The following is a 14015-nucleotide window of genomic DNA, read 5'->3' as shown; positions in this document are numbered from 1 at the left end:
GGTCTGATGAGACCAAAATAGAGCTTTTTGGTTTAAACTCCACTCGCCGTTTTGGAGGAAGAAGAAGCATGAGTACAACCCCAGGAACACCATCCCAACCATGAAGCATGGAGATGGAAACATCATTCTTTGGGGATGCTTTTCTGCAAAGGGGACAGGACGACTGCACCGTATTGAGGGGAGGATGGATGGAACCATGTATCGCGAGATCTTGGCCAACAACCTCCTTCCCTCACCCTCAACAAGAGCATTGAAGATGGGGCGTGGCTGGGTCTTCCAGCATGACAACGACCCGAAACACACAGCCAGGGTAACTAAGGAGTGGCTCCGTAAGAAGCATCTCAAGGTCCTGGAGTGGCCGAGCCAGTCTGCAGACCTGAAGCCAATAGAAAATCTTTGGAGGGAGCTGAAAGTCTGTGTTGCCCAGCAACAGCCCCAAAACCTGAAGGATCTGGAGAAGATCTGTATGGAGGAGTGGGCCAAAATCCCTGCTGCAGTCTGTGCAAACCTGGTTCAGAACTACAGGAAACATCTGATCTCTGTTATTGCAAACAAAGGTTTTTGTCCCAAATATTAAGTTCTGTTTTGGTGATGTATCAAATACTTATTTCATACAATAAAATGCAAATTAATTATTTTAAAATCATACAATGTGATTTTCAGGATTTTTGTTTTAGATTCCGTCTTTCACAGTTGAAGTGTACCTATGATAAAAATTACAGAGCTCTACGTGCTTTGTAAGTGGGAAAACCTGCAAAATCGGCAGTGTATCAAATACTTGTTCTCCCCACTGTATAGTGCCCAACTGTGTCTGCGGACATCCTCCTGCAGTTGGGTTACTTTTTATTAGGAGGTTCGTGGCAGGATTTAGACTCAGGCCACCAGAAAACACTTCATTCCGCAAAACATACCAAAAGCAAAAAGATATCTGAAAACCCATTCCATGGGAGTACTTCCTGTGCAACTGCCCTTCACAGGGCAGCTCAGCAGATGAAGGGATTGGGGCAAAGCCTTTGGAACCCCCAATCTTTGATGATAGGAGGGAAACCATGGGGTAACATTCCCGCGTCAGATTGCGGGAGTGTGTGCCGGGGTGGTGCTGAGGTGTCATCCACCAGACGGCAGTCTCCTTGGGTTAACCTGAGGCGGTCCCTTTGGGAGGGTGACTGGAATGTCCTATCTCAAAGAGAGGATGATCACCTGTCTCTGTTATCGTCTGACCTCAAGCGTTTGGACATCGGTATTGCAGAACTCTCTGAGGTTCGGAGACTGGATTGTGGCGAGATCATGGCGGATGGTTACACCTACTATTGGTCTGGTCGCTTTGATGGTCACCATGTCCAAGGAGTTGGTGTGGCTGTGTCCAATCAGCTGACTCCAATGATAATTGAGGTACCACTGGTCAATGTGCGAATTATGAGATGAACGATTCGTCACTTCTTGGATGTCATTTCCCTGGTCTCTGTTTATGCTCTGACTGAGGCGAGTGATCTCACCGTGAAGGATGCATTCTCTGCCACGTTTGAGTCTGTGGTTGATCAGTGCCCCAGGCGAGATACTCTTCGAGTCCTGGGCGATTTCTATGCATCGCTTCGAACTGAGAGTGATGGTTATGAGACAAGTGTTGGTCTCCATGGGTCTAGAACTATGAACCAGAATAGCACTAAGTTCCTTGACTTCGCAAGAAGTCATGGACTGAGGGTGGCTGGTTCATGGTTTCAGTGCCCACAGGCTCATCACTGGACATGGGATTCCAACGCTGGTCGTATGGTAAAGGAGATTGACCATTGCTCATTCATGGAGGATAACCCAGAACTGCAGGGTCCACCGGAGTGCTCAGTTCCTCAATACTGACCACAGGCTTGTTGTAGCAACTCTGAAGTTGCAGATTAAATCCAGAATGGTATCATCCCAACCTGAGCTGGATGTTGGCAAGCTCAAGGATGAGAGGGTCACTGAGGAGTTTGCGTACAGGCTGAATGGAGACTTGGGGGGGGGGTCAGGGTGCTTTGGGGGATCCTGAAAAGTTGTGGAGTGCCTTCAAGACAACCGTCCATGATGTTGCCACTGGATGTGTTGGAACTCACCTTCAGGCGAAGAAGAATGTCTCTCAAGGGACACTGTATACCATTGACCACAGTTGTAGGGCCAGGATTAAGAGCAGAGGTGAGCTGTTCAGGGAGCTGAGGCATAAAACTGTACGTGCACTAAGGATGGACAAGGAGGCCTATGTGCAAGGAATCTGTGAGGGGGTAGAGCATCACCTGTGGTCAAGTGATTCTCATCCTTCTTACAAGGCAATTCACGCATTGCGTTCCTCCAGGCCCGACCCTTGGTGTACTGCAGTTAAGAGTAGAGGGTGGTGGGCTCTTGACAGAGGATTCCAAAGTGAAGGCCCGCTGGGCCGGTTACTTTGGGTGGCTGTACGAGGCTGGTCCAATAGCTGTTGAGTTGGATGTCAGGGGTGTTACAATCTCCATTGCTGACCCTCCAATCTGCTGTGGTCCACCTTCATTTGTGGAAACACAGGCTGTGTTGAACCAGTTGAAATGGGGTAAAGCTCCTGGGATCTGTGGCATCCATGCTGAACTTCTCAAGGCTGGTGGAAATGCTGCACTCATGTCATTGCATGCAGTTCTGTGCTCTGCCTTGAACACAGGCATCATCCCAACTGAATGGAAGAGGGGCCTTGTTGTCCCTCTCTGGAAAGGGAAGGGTGACCACCAAGACTGCAACTACCCAAGGGTGATACTGCTCTCAGTGCTGGGCAAGGTCTTTGCTCAGATAATTCTTGATAGGGTTCGCCACCATCTGCTTGAGCACTAGCGTCCAGAGCAGTCAGGCTTTACATGAAAAAGGTCAACGATTGACCGTATCCTTGCTCTTCGGGTTCTCACCGAACGCAGTCGAGAGTTTCGGCAAGGGCTGCTTGCAGCCTATGTTTACCTCTGCAAAGCGTTTGATTCAGTGAATTGGGATGCCCTCTGCAGGATTCTTGGTCTTCGTGGGGTGCCACCAAAACTGATCAATCTGATGTCTGAACTAAACTCTGGTACTGAGAGTGCTGTGAGATGTAGTGATACCACCTCTGACTTATTTCCAGTTGTTATTGGAGTTCGTCTGGGGTGTGTACTGGGCCCCACACTTTTCAGCACATGTATGGACTGGATTTTGGGGAGGATGTCGGAAAGATCAAGTTGTGGAGCATCATTTGGGAATGCCAAGATCTCTGACCTTGATTTCGCAGATGATGCAGTCATCTTTTCGGAGACTCTACAGTCCAGATATCCTTTTTGGGGCCCTCGAGGTGCTGAATGAGGAGTCTGAGCCGCTGGGATTACGGGCTTCCTGGGTCAAATCTAAAATCCAGGCTTTCGATGACATCTTGGATGATGCTATCCTGTCTGTACCTGTTTGTGGCGAGGATGTTGAAGTCACGGAGAGATTCACTTACCTTGGTTGTGATATTCATGTCTCTGCTGGTTGTGAGCAAGAGGTCAACAGACGTCTGAGTCGGGCCTGGGGAGTCATGGATTCACTATATCATGGGGTGTGGCGCTGCCGGTACCTGTGCGGAAGGATGAAAGTCCAAGTCTTCAGCTCCTTGGTGCTTCCAGGCTTGCTCTACTGATGTGAGACGTACTCTGACCAGGGAGACTTAATTCCTTTGGTACCAGGTCTCTTCAGAGAATCCTTGGCTATCACTGGTCAGACTTTGTGTCCAATGAGCGGTTGCTGAGAGAGACTCAAATGAAATTTGTTACCAGCATAGTCCCTGAGCGTCAGCTGCGGCTGTATGGATATGTAGCTCGTTTTCCTGACGCCGATCTTGCTCATCAGATTCTCTCAGCGAGGGAGCCTCGTGAGTGGAGTAGTCCAATAGGCAGACCATGTGCCTCGCGGTTGCAGCAGATTGATCAACATCTCAAGATGGGGATGGGCCAGACATCTGCCTGGGGGATGGCCAGCCGGAGGCCCCTGGAGTACAGGTGGAAAGTGGACACAGTGACGCACTGCTCTGGTGCATGCTCCCGTACCTGAACTGACTTGACCATACCATTCAAGCCACGATAGAGATTACAGGAAACCTCTTCTTCCAATCCTCTGCTGTGTGTATATATATATGTTTGTGTGTATATATATATATATATATATATAATGTAGTGCCTTTCGAAAGTCTACTCCCAATTTCAAAATTTTCACCTTTTGTTGCCTTCTTGCCTGGAATTAAATTGCATTAAATCAGACTTTTTCCACCTTTTTGTGTGATTTTGATTAAATCAGGTGTGATTTTTAAGGTGATTGGTTACACCTGAGCTAATTTACAATTGCTATTATATGGGGGTGGACACTTATCCAACCAAGATATTCTAGTTTTGTATTTTTAATTAATTTTCTGAAATTTGAAGAATTTGTTTTTCACTTTGAAGTTGTGGGTTACGATGTGTAAATAAAAGGTGGAAAAGTCTGATTTAATGCAATTTAATTGCAGGCTACAAGGCAACAAAAGGTGAAAATTTTGAAAGGGGGTGTAAACTTTCTCTCAGCACTATATATGTATATTAACTCCAGTACAGCATAATTTAAACATAGAGAAGTAAAACATAGAAAACGGATTGGAAGGTGAACGAAACTCAACAAAACATTGGAGCAATCCAGTACTTTAAGACAAGTTCCTAAAGTAAATCAGAAAAACCATAATAAAGTGCTGAACTTAAATAAGAACTGGCACAGATATCAGGGTTTCAAGTGGACTCATGTACCATCAGGTCAGTTATCAAAAGTTGTCTCCAAAGGTAAGTTGCTGTCAAAAAGCCCTTTCTCTGTAAAGGTAACAAAACTAAGAGACTAAAATATTCCCAAGAACATCAGAGTTGGGATGCTAGTTAGTTAGGAAAGGAACTTTGGAGTGATGAGTCAAGGTTTGAAATTTTCTGAATAAAGAGAAGGCAGTATTCATGTCAGAAGGAGGATTGGTGAGGAGTAAAATGATGTGCTTCTACACTCTACAGCCTACTGTGAAGCATGGTAAAGGATCTGTCCAAGCTTGGGGATGTATTTCTGCTGCGAGCAGTTGTGATTTTGTGAGGATTGAAGGAACAATGAATGCCGACAAGTACAAGCAAATCCTAATCCATCATGGGCCAACAGGAAGGAGGCCATTTGATGACAACTTTGTTTTTCAGCTCACGATGACCCCAAACACACAGCAAATGTCGTAAAAACATATTTATAAAGAAATGCAGTCAGGAACTTGATAACTAATAGAATGACCCCCCACAAGAAATAAAAACAAAAAACATCAAAAGATGAATTATGGGAAACATTGCAGAATGCATGGAACCTCCCAATGGAATTTCTCCAGAAATAGCAGCAAAGAATTCCAAAACGGATATCTGCTGTTTCGTGTGAAAAAGGTAGTCACACCAAATATTGACATTTAATACATTATTGTAAAATACAATTCATTTTTGTTTCATAAAATAAAACATGATCATTTTTTAACACCTTTTATGGACAATAAAAATGTTTATTTGAAGGTGACCCAAGACTTTTGCACTGCACTTTACTGTACATACAGAAATAAACAATGAAAAGCCTGTAATTTCAAATTTCTCAGTCGTATCGCATGCACATTGGGCCAGGAGTCAATTACAAGTTCAATCTGCTGGTTGTATCATTTGGGGGAGGGGGAGGCAAGGTGGGGGGGGGTGACTATACCACTAATAGTGTATTCCTGTAGTTTAAGGCAAAAATATGGAATTTGATCAGGGTGTCAGCGATACCTGACAGGGTGCCTACACCATGAACGACACTATGGGATCTTACAAGCAGAGGGGACACCTAGCTTCACATCCATCTGAGTGATGACGCACTCACCGATTCATCACTCCGCATATGAAACACTGGGATGAGAGTTTATAGTTCGAGTCGAGACTCAAACCCAGGTGAGACAGCTCAGAGAGTGTGTGTGCTACCTCAAGGCTATCATGTCAGCCCAAAACAAAATAACAATTAGATTTCATTATCATCATGTACCATGCTCTTGGAAGCAGTTTCATCACCAAACATCGGCACAAGCACAAGCATCGGTGTTGTTGAAGTGGTTTCTTGGCTCGGATTACAGTCCTGGATGGGTCACCACTGATGCAGAATTATATTTCCTAAAATAAAATTGTACAAAAGATCATCACTCCAAAAAAAAACCTTTGTGTAATGCTCACCAGAAAACTAATTGTTACTTTGTCATAGAAGTTCAATGAAATACAAGGAACTTTACACAAGAGGAACCATTTGGGCCAACATGCCTGCGTGATATCAATAATAATAATAATAATAATAATAATAATAATAATAATAATAATAATAATAAAATTAAAAACTTTTAACATTTACAACTACTTCTTTCAAATAGCAGCTTGGCTGCAAGGTCGCTATCATTTTGTTGGAGCACGATTATACGGCTGATGCTGTATCCCTATACCAGTTCACTGCTACTCATGTTTGCCAACCTCAGGATGACAGGCTAAGTCAACCCCACCTGGTGTTAATTCAGCAGCAAACGGAGCTCAAACTCAGGATCCTGAGATCCCAAGCCAGCCACCCTAACCACAAAGCCAACACCAGGTTAAACATTTACTGCGAACCTGCTTGACTGCCATTGAATACAATATACAGCAGTTATAAACTTTCGATATTTTTATCTTGGCATAAAAACACACTCGTACAAAAAAAATAAAAAACACTTAACAATGTATATGTAACAACTAATTATCACTAACCATGCCGAGGTTGTCTCTCACACTCAGTTCGGCAAGGTACGAGTAGAACTGGGTTTGTGTTCCAGATCAGGAAAATGATGTCCATCATCTTCTTTCGTCGAGCCAGATGTGTTGAAAGTACTTGATCAAATAACGAGTGAAGGAGACAGCACATGAAGAATGATGAAGTGAATGTCCTCCTCACCAATCTGTTTAATGGTCATTAGGTTTCCTCAACATGTTGTCCTCAATATAAAATCCCGTGAAGAATCTTGTGTGAGCATAATGAACACACAACTACAACTGTTTTGAGACAAATATTCTGGGACAACAAATCCGGGACAAATATTCTGGAGCTTTATCATATGGTGGTTTTGAATTGCTCACATTTACACTGGTGTGCCATGAGGCAAGGGTCCAAGCAGCCGTTTAGCCAATAAGGTCCAAACAACAGACATTGAAGTCATATTAACAATATAGCTGCTGCTTTTACATCTCACATTCCTTTAGGCTTGGGCATGACACCATCCGGGTAGCACGTCTTGAAGCGAGCCACCACCTCTGGGTCCAAAAGGTGGATGCCATCCAACTGGTTCCCAAGCGTGATCCTGCCCAGGAAAATGTTTGAGATGGACACAAGGGAGGAAAAAGGCAGAGAATTTAACCTCTTCTGTTGAAGCTCAACTACAGATAAGTTCACCGTGGCTGTAAGGGTTTAAAATCGGATCGGAAATTAAAAACAGCACTGGCTATGAAATACATGATATGTAAACCTGGATCAATCCACAATATTTAATCACCAAACCCATTATTAAAGTTACAGTGACATATCCAAAGGTTTATGCCAGGGTTAAGATTGTTTGTGAACATAAAGAGGGAAGAAAGCTGAGGTAGCAAATGGAAATTCGATAACCATTAATTATTTTCACTCCACTAAAATAAATGTCCGATTAACCCATTGGGCTCTGCTCTTGTTAAAATATGGCACATTGAAACTCATAACTTAATTCTTCCATCACCTGCCACGAGACAAACAACTCGTGTACATTTCACAAGCGTCAAGATAAGCCATTATAGGATATGAGCAACGCAAGGTATACTTGAACTTCGGCACGTCATGCGGCCAACCTTTCATCATTCAATAAAGTGCAACCTGTATCAAATCGACTCTGTCATGAAGCCCTCTGCACTATGTGATCAAATTTACCAGCATTGAGGATTCTCAAGAGAAAAATCACCTTCATCAAGCGGTCATCAGATTAATCGCTTCACGCGTGCTGATCTGAAGCCACCAGAAATGTACCATTTACTTCAATTCCGAGGTGGTCCATCATAATCTAGATTGTTCTTCATAACAGAGTTTTAAAATCGCCATTTGTGCAAATTAAGAATTCAATCTCTCTTATGTTGGTTACATACACAACCCAACCCAATGAGTTGGGTTTTGATAACACAGGTACAACGTTTTACTAGGAGGCCTCATCTGACCCTCATCTCCGTTTCAAATTGATCCCTCAAATTGACCCCTCACCTCTGTCATAAATTATTTCCGACTGACTGTTCGGCAGTGTATCAATTCAGTGCATGGTTTGTGAATGTATAATTACAATTCGATAATTTTTTTTAAACCATTTGAGCTTTTGTCATCAACTTTTCAACAAACCATTATTATGACAATATTGAGAAAATAATTAAAAATTTTGTCAAAATGTGAAAGGGCAGAGTCATCGTAACGTGGATCGTCTTTGCATTTTGAGATACTTTGTAGTATATGACAAGTCTGAAGACGACGATGGTTCACGAGCGGTATTTGACGATGTAGATCGTTTCAGAAGTCAAGGGTGAGACAATGTGATAATGTTTGACCAAGTTATAAAAATGATCAACATGATGTGGTACAAGTGACAGGTTATTAGTTGCAAAATGTCGAAAACCCGGTTTCGTTCAACAACTTTCAAAATTTGACCTTTGCATAACCTTTAAAGGTCACAAAACAATGTTGTGGACATTAAAATAAGGAAACAGGATACGTGCTATAGCTTATTGGAGTTAGTTCGTCGAAGGTCGAAAACCCGGTTCGATTCCCACAACTTTGACCTTTGTGAACTTTAAAGGTAAAAGGTCAAGGATTATGACCTTTGGTGCAAAACTTCCTCTGGAACATTCCAGGAACAATATAATGTCATATAGGCTATATGGCATTTCGCACTCCTCGGATTATCCATACTTTGATGAAATCAGCGTAAAAACAAACTTGAAGGGGCGCCACAGGCAAGCTGTTCGAGATAGAGCAAAATGGTTTCAAGACTTTAGGTGGGGAATGACCTCAAGATTATGTATAAAAAATATTGTCATCCTAGCTCTCAAAGTTTGGGCGGTTGTATGATTTTTATGTCAAAATTTGCAATTTTCTAAGTTCGTGCCCTTGTGACCTTGACTTGGGACGAAAATGAAAAATCGAGTTCCGTGGGGCTATGCAGATGCCATTGGGTTAACCAAATACCGAAACCCCTGTCAGATTCGACAAACCCCCTAGGAGAAGATGCAAATTGAAATCGGCTACCCCCTAAAAACACGTTTTTTGGGCGTGGCTCCGCCCATAATGGGCGCACCACGCCCATTCTCAGGAAAACACAACTAGATCATGATATAAACCTCCCACCAAAATTTTATCAGGATCGGATCAAAACCCACGGAGCTATGCTCGGGACAGACAGACATACAGACAGACAGACACACAACAATAACTAATATAGTAGTCACTTATATTTTTTGTGAAAATGTTTTTTGATGCGAGATGTTAATTGCAAAAGTTTAGTGGAGTAAAAAGGTGACAGTTACGTATGCACGCACACCCACCTATAATAATAAATGTCAGTGTGTGTCAGTCAGGCAGTGTTTCTCCTCCATAACTCCAAAACTGTTTAACTTCCCGGATGGTCGAGCCATTGATCACCTCCGTAGGGGCGGAGTTTTTTGTTGCTTTGAGGGGACGGAGTTTTGGGGCCTTGGGGGGGGTTAGGGGGGAGCTCATGAGAGCCAGGAAAATTGGAGTTGTCTCTGAGGAGGAATGGTTGGGCATGAAGCAAGAGGAGGAGAGGAGAGATTGCAACAAAAAGAGAGTAGGAGATCGTGTGGAGGGAAACGGTTGCTCTGTCCGTGGTGCCAGCCTGCCTGCCTTCTCATGTTCCTACCTTTGCCCTGTGAGACTGATTCATAGTCCTGCCTTCTCCCTGTTTCTGGCCCATGTGCCTGCTTGTGTCCCTGCTCCGGTGTCTGTCCCCGTTTTATTGTGCCTGCTACCTTGCAACCTATTTGTCACCCTGCCCAGATGTTTTGTCGCCTGCCTCATTGCCTGTTCGTCTCTCCAGCCCACGGACCTGCTCCATCCTCGTCCACCAGCAGAGCTAAGGCCCACACGGTTCTTGTTCCCTTTCCCCGTCTGTGAACAAGTCTGGTGTGTGATGCCATCAGTTTTGTTATCATTGTATATAATTATTTATAGATTCTCTGTTCCCTCTTTTTCCCCCCACTTAAACCAGTTGTCGTCTCCACCATTGCAATTATCCCGTTATTTGTTGGGGAAATAAACCCATTGGTTTTAAAAGAGTTAAGAGCCTCATTTGCTTCTTACGATTCCTGCGCACGCAAAGCTGCCACTTTTCAAACGAAGTTCAAGGGAGGTAAAAGCCAGTTTGGTCCATCCGTCCAGCGTCAGTCATAATCCACGTAGACACGTGTCTGTCTCTGTCTCTCTCTCTGTCATATGTATATATACAAAGCATGCTCCTGATTTGCAAAGCATGTTCGTGTTCCATCAATCATCATTTTTTTTCCAACTTCAGTGCAAATTCACCCCACCTCCTTAAATCTACCTCCTCCTAACCCCTCACCTGTTATTGTTACGAATCTGGAAGCCATTTGCACACAAATAGCCAGAGTCCCCGTAGTTGTTATTTCGATAAGTATGTGTGTAGTTAGAATCCATCCCCTATATCTAATGGGAATATCGTGTGTGCGCTGTGAGTTATTTTATAGTCAGGTTTTATACATCTCCAACAACAACAACAACAACAACAACGGCACCGTCCCTCACTCAACCCGGTCGCCACTGCCCACGTGTTTTTGGCTGAAGGCGTGGGCAGAGCCTCCATCTCCTCATATCGAGGCTCCACCCCGAGGAAGGGCATAGAGCGTTTCCTCCAGCCAATGAGCGAAGGGTCAGCATCGCACGTGCACCCCAGCCAATGGGAGGCCAGCGTGCCAAAAGTTACTACGGAGCCTCTTCGGGGGGAGCAGGCCTCCGAGACGCCTCGACACCCCCCCCCCCCGAGACGCCTCGTCCAATCAGGAGACTGACCACCTCAGGGGCGGCCCCGCCCAGCCAGATTGGATGTTCGCACCTCGTCCAATCCGGAGGCGAGCCCCTCAGAGCGGTTCCCTCAACCTGCGGGGGAGGGGAAGGAGAGGAGTAGGTGGGGAGCCGTCGAGAAGAAGAAGGAAAAGAAGCCCCGTCTTGCCTGCTGGCGTTCTCATCTACCCGCGAGTGCTCGTCTCATCTGGTCCGTTCCCGTGCTGGCTGGCGTCCGTTGCATCGTTCCTGGTTCCTGGTCCCTGGTGCTTGGCTTGGCGCTGCGTTGTTGGTGGCGGGTTCGATACCCGCCACCGGACAAGCTCGACCAGACCGCACGAGGCGGACAGTTGCAAGAATAGGCCCCTGCCCTCAGCCCGCCTTCCCTCTCGAGCCGAAGGGCCAAAAATAGACCATTGAGGTCCATTTATTTTTGGGTGTGTGTGTGCGTGTCCGTGGGCCCCGTCTTTAAGTAGGATTGCTTAAGTGTTTTTCATTGTACATTGTTTGCATTACTTTTATTCGGAAAACTCTGCTCTTTGTGTGCTACCCTCCCCGATTATATATTGTTTATAAATAAACCCCCGTGTTAAATGTTCCAGTTCGTTGTTCGTGTTTTCTTTCATTGGCCTCGCATGGTTCGGGCTTGAAAAATAGTAAGGCCGTTGGTGCCGTAAGTTGTCATTGGGAACGGTGCGGCTCTGGTCACTCCGCTCAGTTACGCCGGATCCGAGTCGGTACCTGCGACTCGGTTCGGACAGAGTCAACCGAGGGTGTGATTTCCCCTGCAATTTGACGACGTGGGTACTTAGATATATTGAAATTTAGCCATTGACCAAACCCCACGCTGTCAGAGAATTGGCGATCATGGTTCTTTAAGTGGCCCGTCGACTCCGGAGTTATCCAGGGTGACAACCTTTTAATTCCGGGTGTTCGGTGGGAGACGGCTCTATTGCTCCACCTAGTGGTCGTTTATCGCCACCGAACCTCGGCCCACAACATTATCCCCTCTCCTTACCACTCCCATCTTGCCCCTCATCCTACCTCCGCTCTTGGCACCTCTTCACTGTCTTCTGCTTCAGTATCAGCTCCTCCTCGGTTGTGTGAAAGTGTGTGGTGTCCTAACATCTGTGGGCTCCATTCTAACCTAACAGATATCTCACTCTCTCAATCAGGACACTCATCATCACGATAAACATGCTCCTTCCTTCTTCTCAGCACACCTCCCCTTCTTCCCAACTCAACTCTTGTACCTCCCCCTGCCTGCCCCCTTCTTCACCAAACCTCTCCCAAGTCTCATCCTTCCCCTCTCCCCACCTCTCCCATCGCCCTCCTGCACCTTGGCAATGCCTGCTCATCGTCTCCCCTCCCTCTCAAAGCAACCTTCACACTCTTTTCCCTTCCAAGCTTCTCTCTCACCTTTCTCAAAAACTCCCCCCTCACCCTTCTCCCTCCAATATTCTCCCTCACTCCCCCTTCCCAAAGTTGCCCCCCCTCACATCCACAAAGCTTCCTCCTAAACCCCACCCTCTCTCTTCCATCTCATCACTCCACCTCCTCAAATCCTAAACTGCCTTCTCCCCCCTCTCTTATTACTCCTCACTGTACCTCAACTCATCACCACCGAGCATTTTCTCCTCCTCATCCGGCCCTCTCCCCTAGCTCTTCTGCAATCCCCCACACTTTTTCAGCAACTCTCCTTACCTTCCCCCCTTCCTCCCTCATCCTACCCACTCCCTCCCCTCCCCTGCACCCAAAACCTTCTCCCCTCCCTTTTCCTTAACAGTGTGGACCTCAAACATCTGAGACCTTTGCTCAAACCTGATAGATCTTTCTGCACAGGTTGCTACTGACAAACCAGACATAATGTGCTTAACAGAAACTTTCCTCCTTCAAGATGTCTCTGACTCCCGAGTATCCCTCCCTGGTTAAGCCCTCCTCCGGCATGACAGAGTTGAGCCTCGTCCTGGCGCTGGCGGTGGAGTTGCTCACTTCAAAGACTCTTCCTCACTCACCATGCACTGCCTTCTCTCCCCCACACCCCCAGGAATACCTCGGGCTACGGCTTCCCCTCCACTTCCACCTCATGTTTAGTGCGTGTTGTACCATCCACCAAACGGTGATAACTCAATTTACATCTCGCTCTCCAAAAACATGGACCAACTTCCATCCTCTCATCCCAACTCTCTCTTCCTCAAATGTGGTGACATCAACTGTCATCGTGCCAGTTGGCTGGGTGTGGGTACCTCTCTCACCTGCCATGGCACAACAGCAAAAGACTTCTGCGACTCATTTGGACTGACTCAATCTGTCAACTTCCTGACCCGGATCTCAACCGATGGTACTCTATCTCTTCTGGATCTGATTTTGACAAATTTCCCTGAAAGTAGCTGCTGTTCTTCCTCCGCTCCAATCGGCTGTTATTATAGAAGCACCTCAGTGCTGTCGAGTCTGGCATTTCACTCAGGCTGACTGACAGGGACTTCAAGCAGCCATCAAACTTTAAGATTGGTCTCACATCTCTACTTCCTCTGACATCAACTCGTCCTGGGAATTCTTTCAAAGAAACTAGCTCTCCCTCATGCACAGATTTATCCCATCTCATCTTCAGTTGTCCTACCCTTCCTCCCACCCATGGTGCAGTGAAGCTTGTGGTGAGGTAATTGTCCTGAAACAACTTGCTTTCACCTCCTGGAAGGGTAATCCAACTGAAGGCAATTTCAGTTCCTGCCACAAAGCTCGGAACAAGTGTGTGTCGACCCAAAGGAGAGCCAGAAAACATCTTTCTAACCTCAAGTCTGAACTCTCAAACCTGTCTCCCTCCTCAAAATCCAGGTGGCATCTAGTCAAGTCTGTTTCTGGTTTATGTTCCCCCTCCACCCCTCCCTTACCTCAAATGGCCA

General features: G+C 45.8%; 1 protein-coding gene across 7 annotated transcripts in view; it reads right to left on the bottom strand.

Moving 5' to 3' along the window:
- Window positions 1–5214: 5214 nt before the first annotated feature.
- METTL3 (methyltransferase 3, N6-adenosine-methyltransferase complex catalytic subunit) overlaps window positions 5215–14015 on the bottom strand; it is a 74461-nt gene continuing 65660 nt past the window's right edge. For all 7 annotated transcript variants that reach the window (XM_085894772.1, XM_085894771.1, XM_085894774.1 and 4 more), the window contains one exon: window positions 5215–7369. In XM_085894772.1, the coding sequence (XP_085750898.1) occupies window positions 7258–7369 (112 nt within the window). In that variant the 3' untranslated portion in view covers window positions 5215–7257. The remainder of the gene's footprint in view (window positions 7370–14015) is intronic.

Source organism: Eptatretus burgeri, chromosome 9, assembly GCF_056783735.1.
Source record: "Eptatretus burgeri isolate ZD-2024b chromosome 9, Ebu_testis_v1, whole genome shotgun sequence".
In the NCBI taxonomy this organism is placed as follows: domain Eukaryota; kingdom Metazoa; phylum Chordata; class Myxini; order Myxiniformes; family Myxinidae; genus Eptatretus; species Eptatretus burgeri.
The sequence above is the reverse complement of the archived record's forward strand: the minus strand, read 5'-3'. Positions and strand labels throughout refer to the sequence as shown.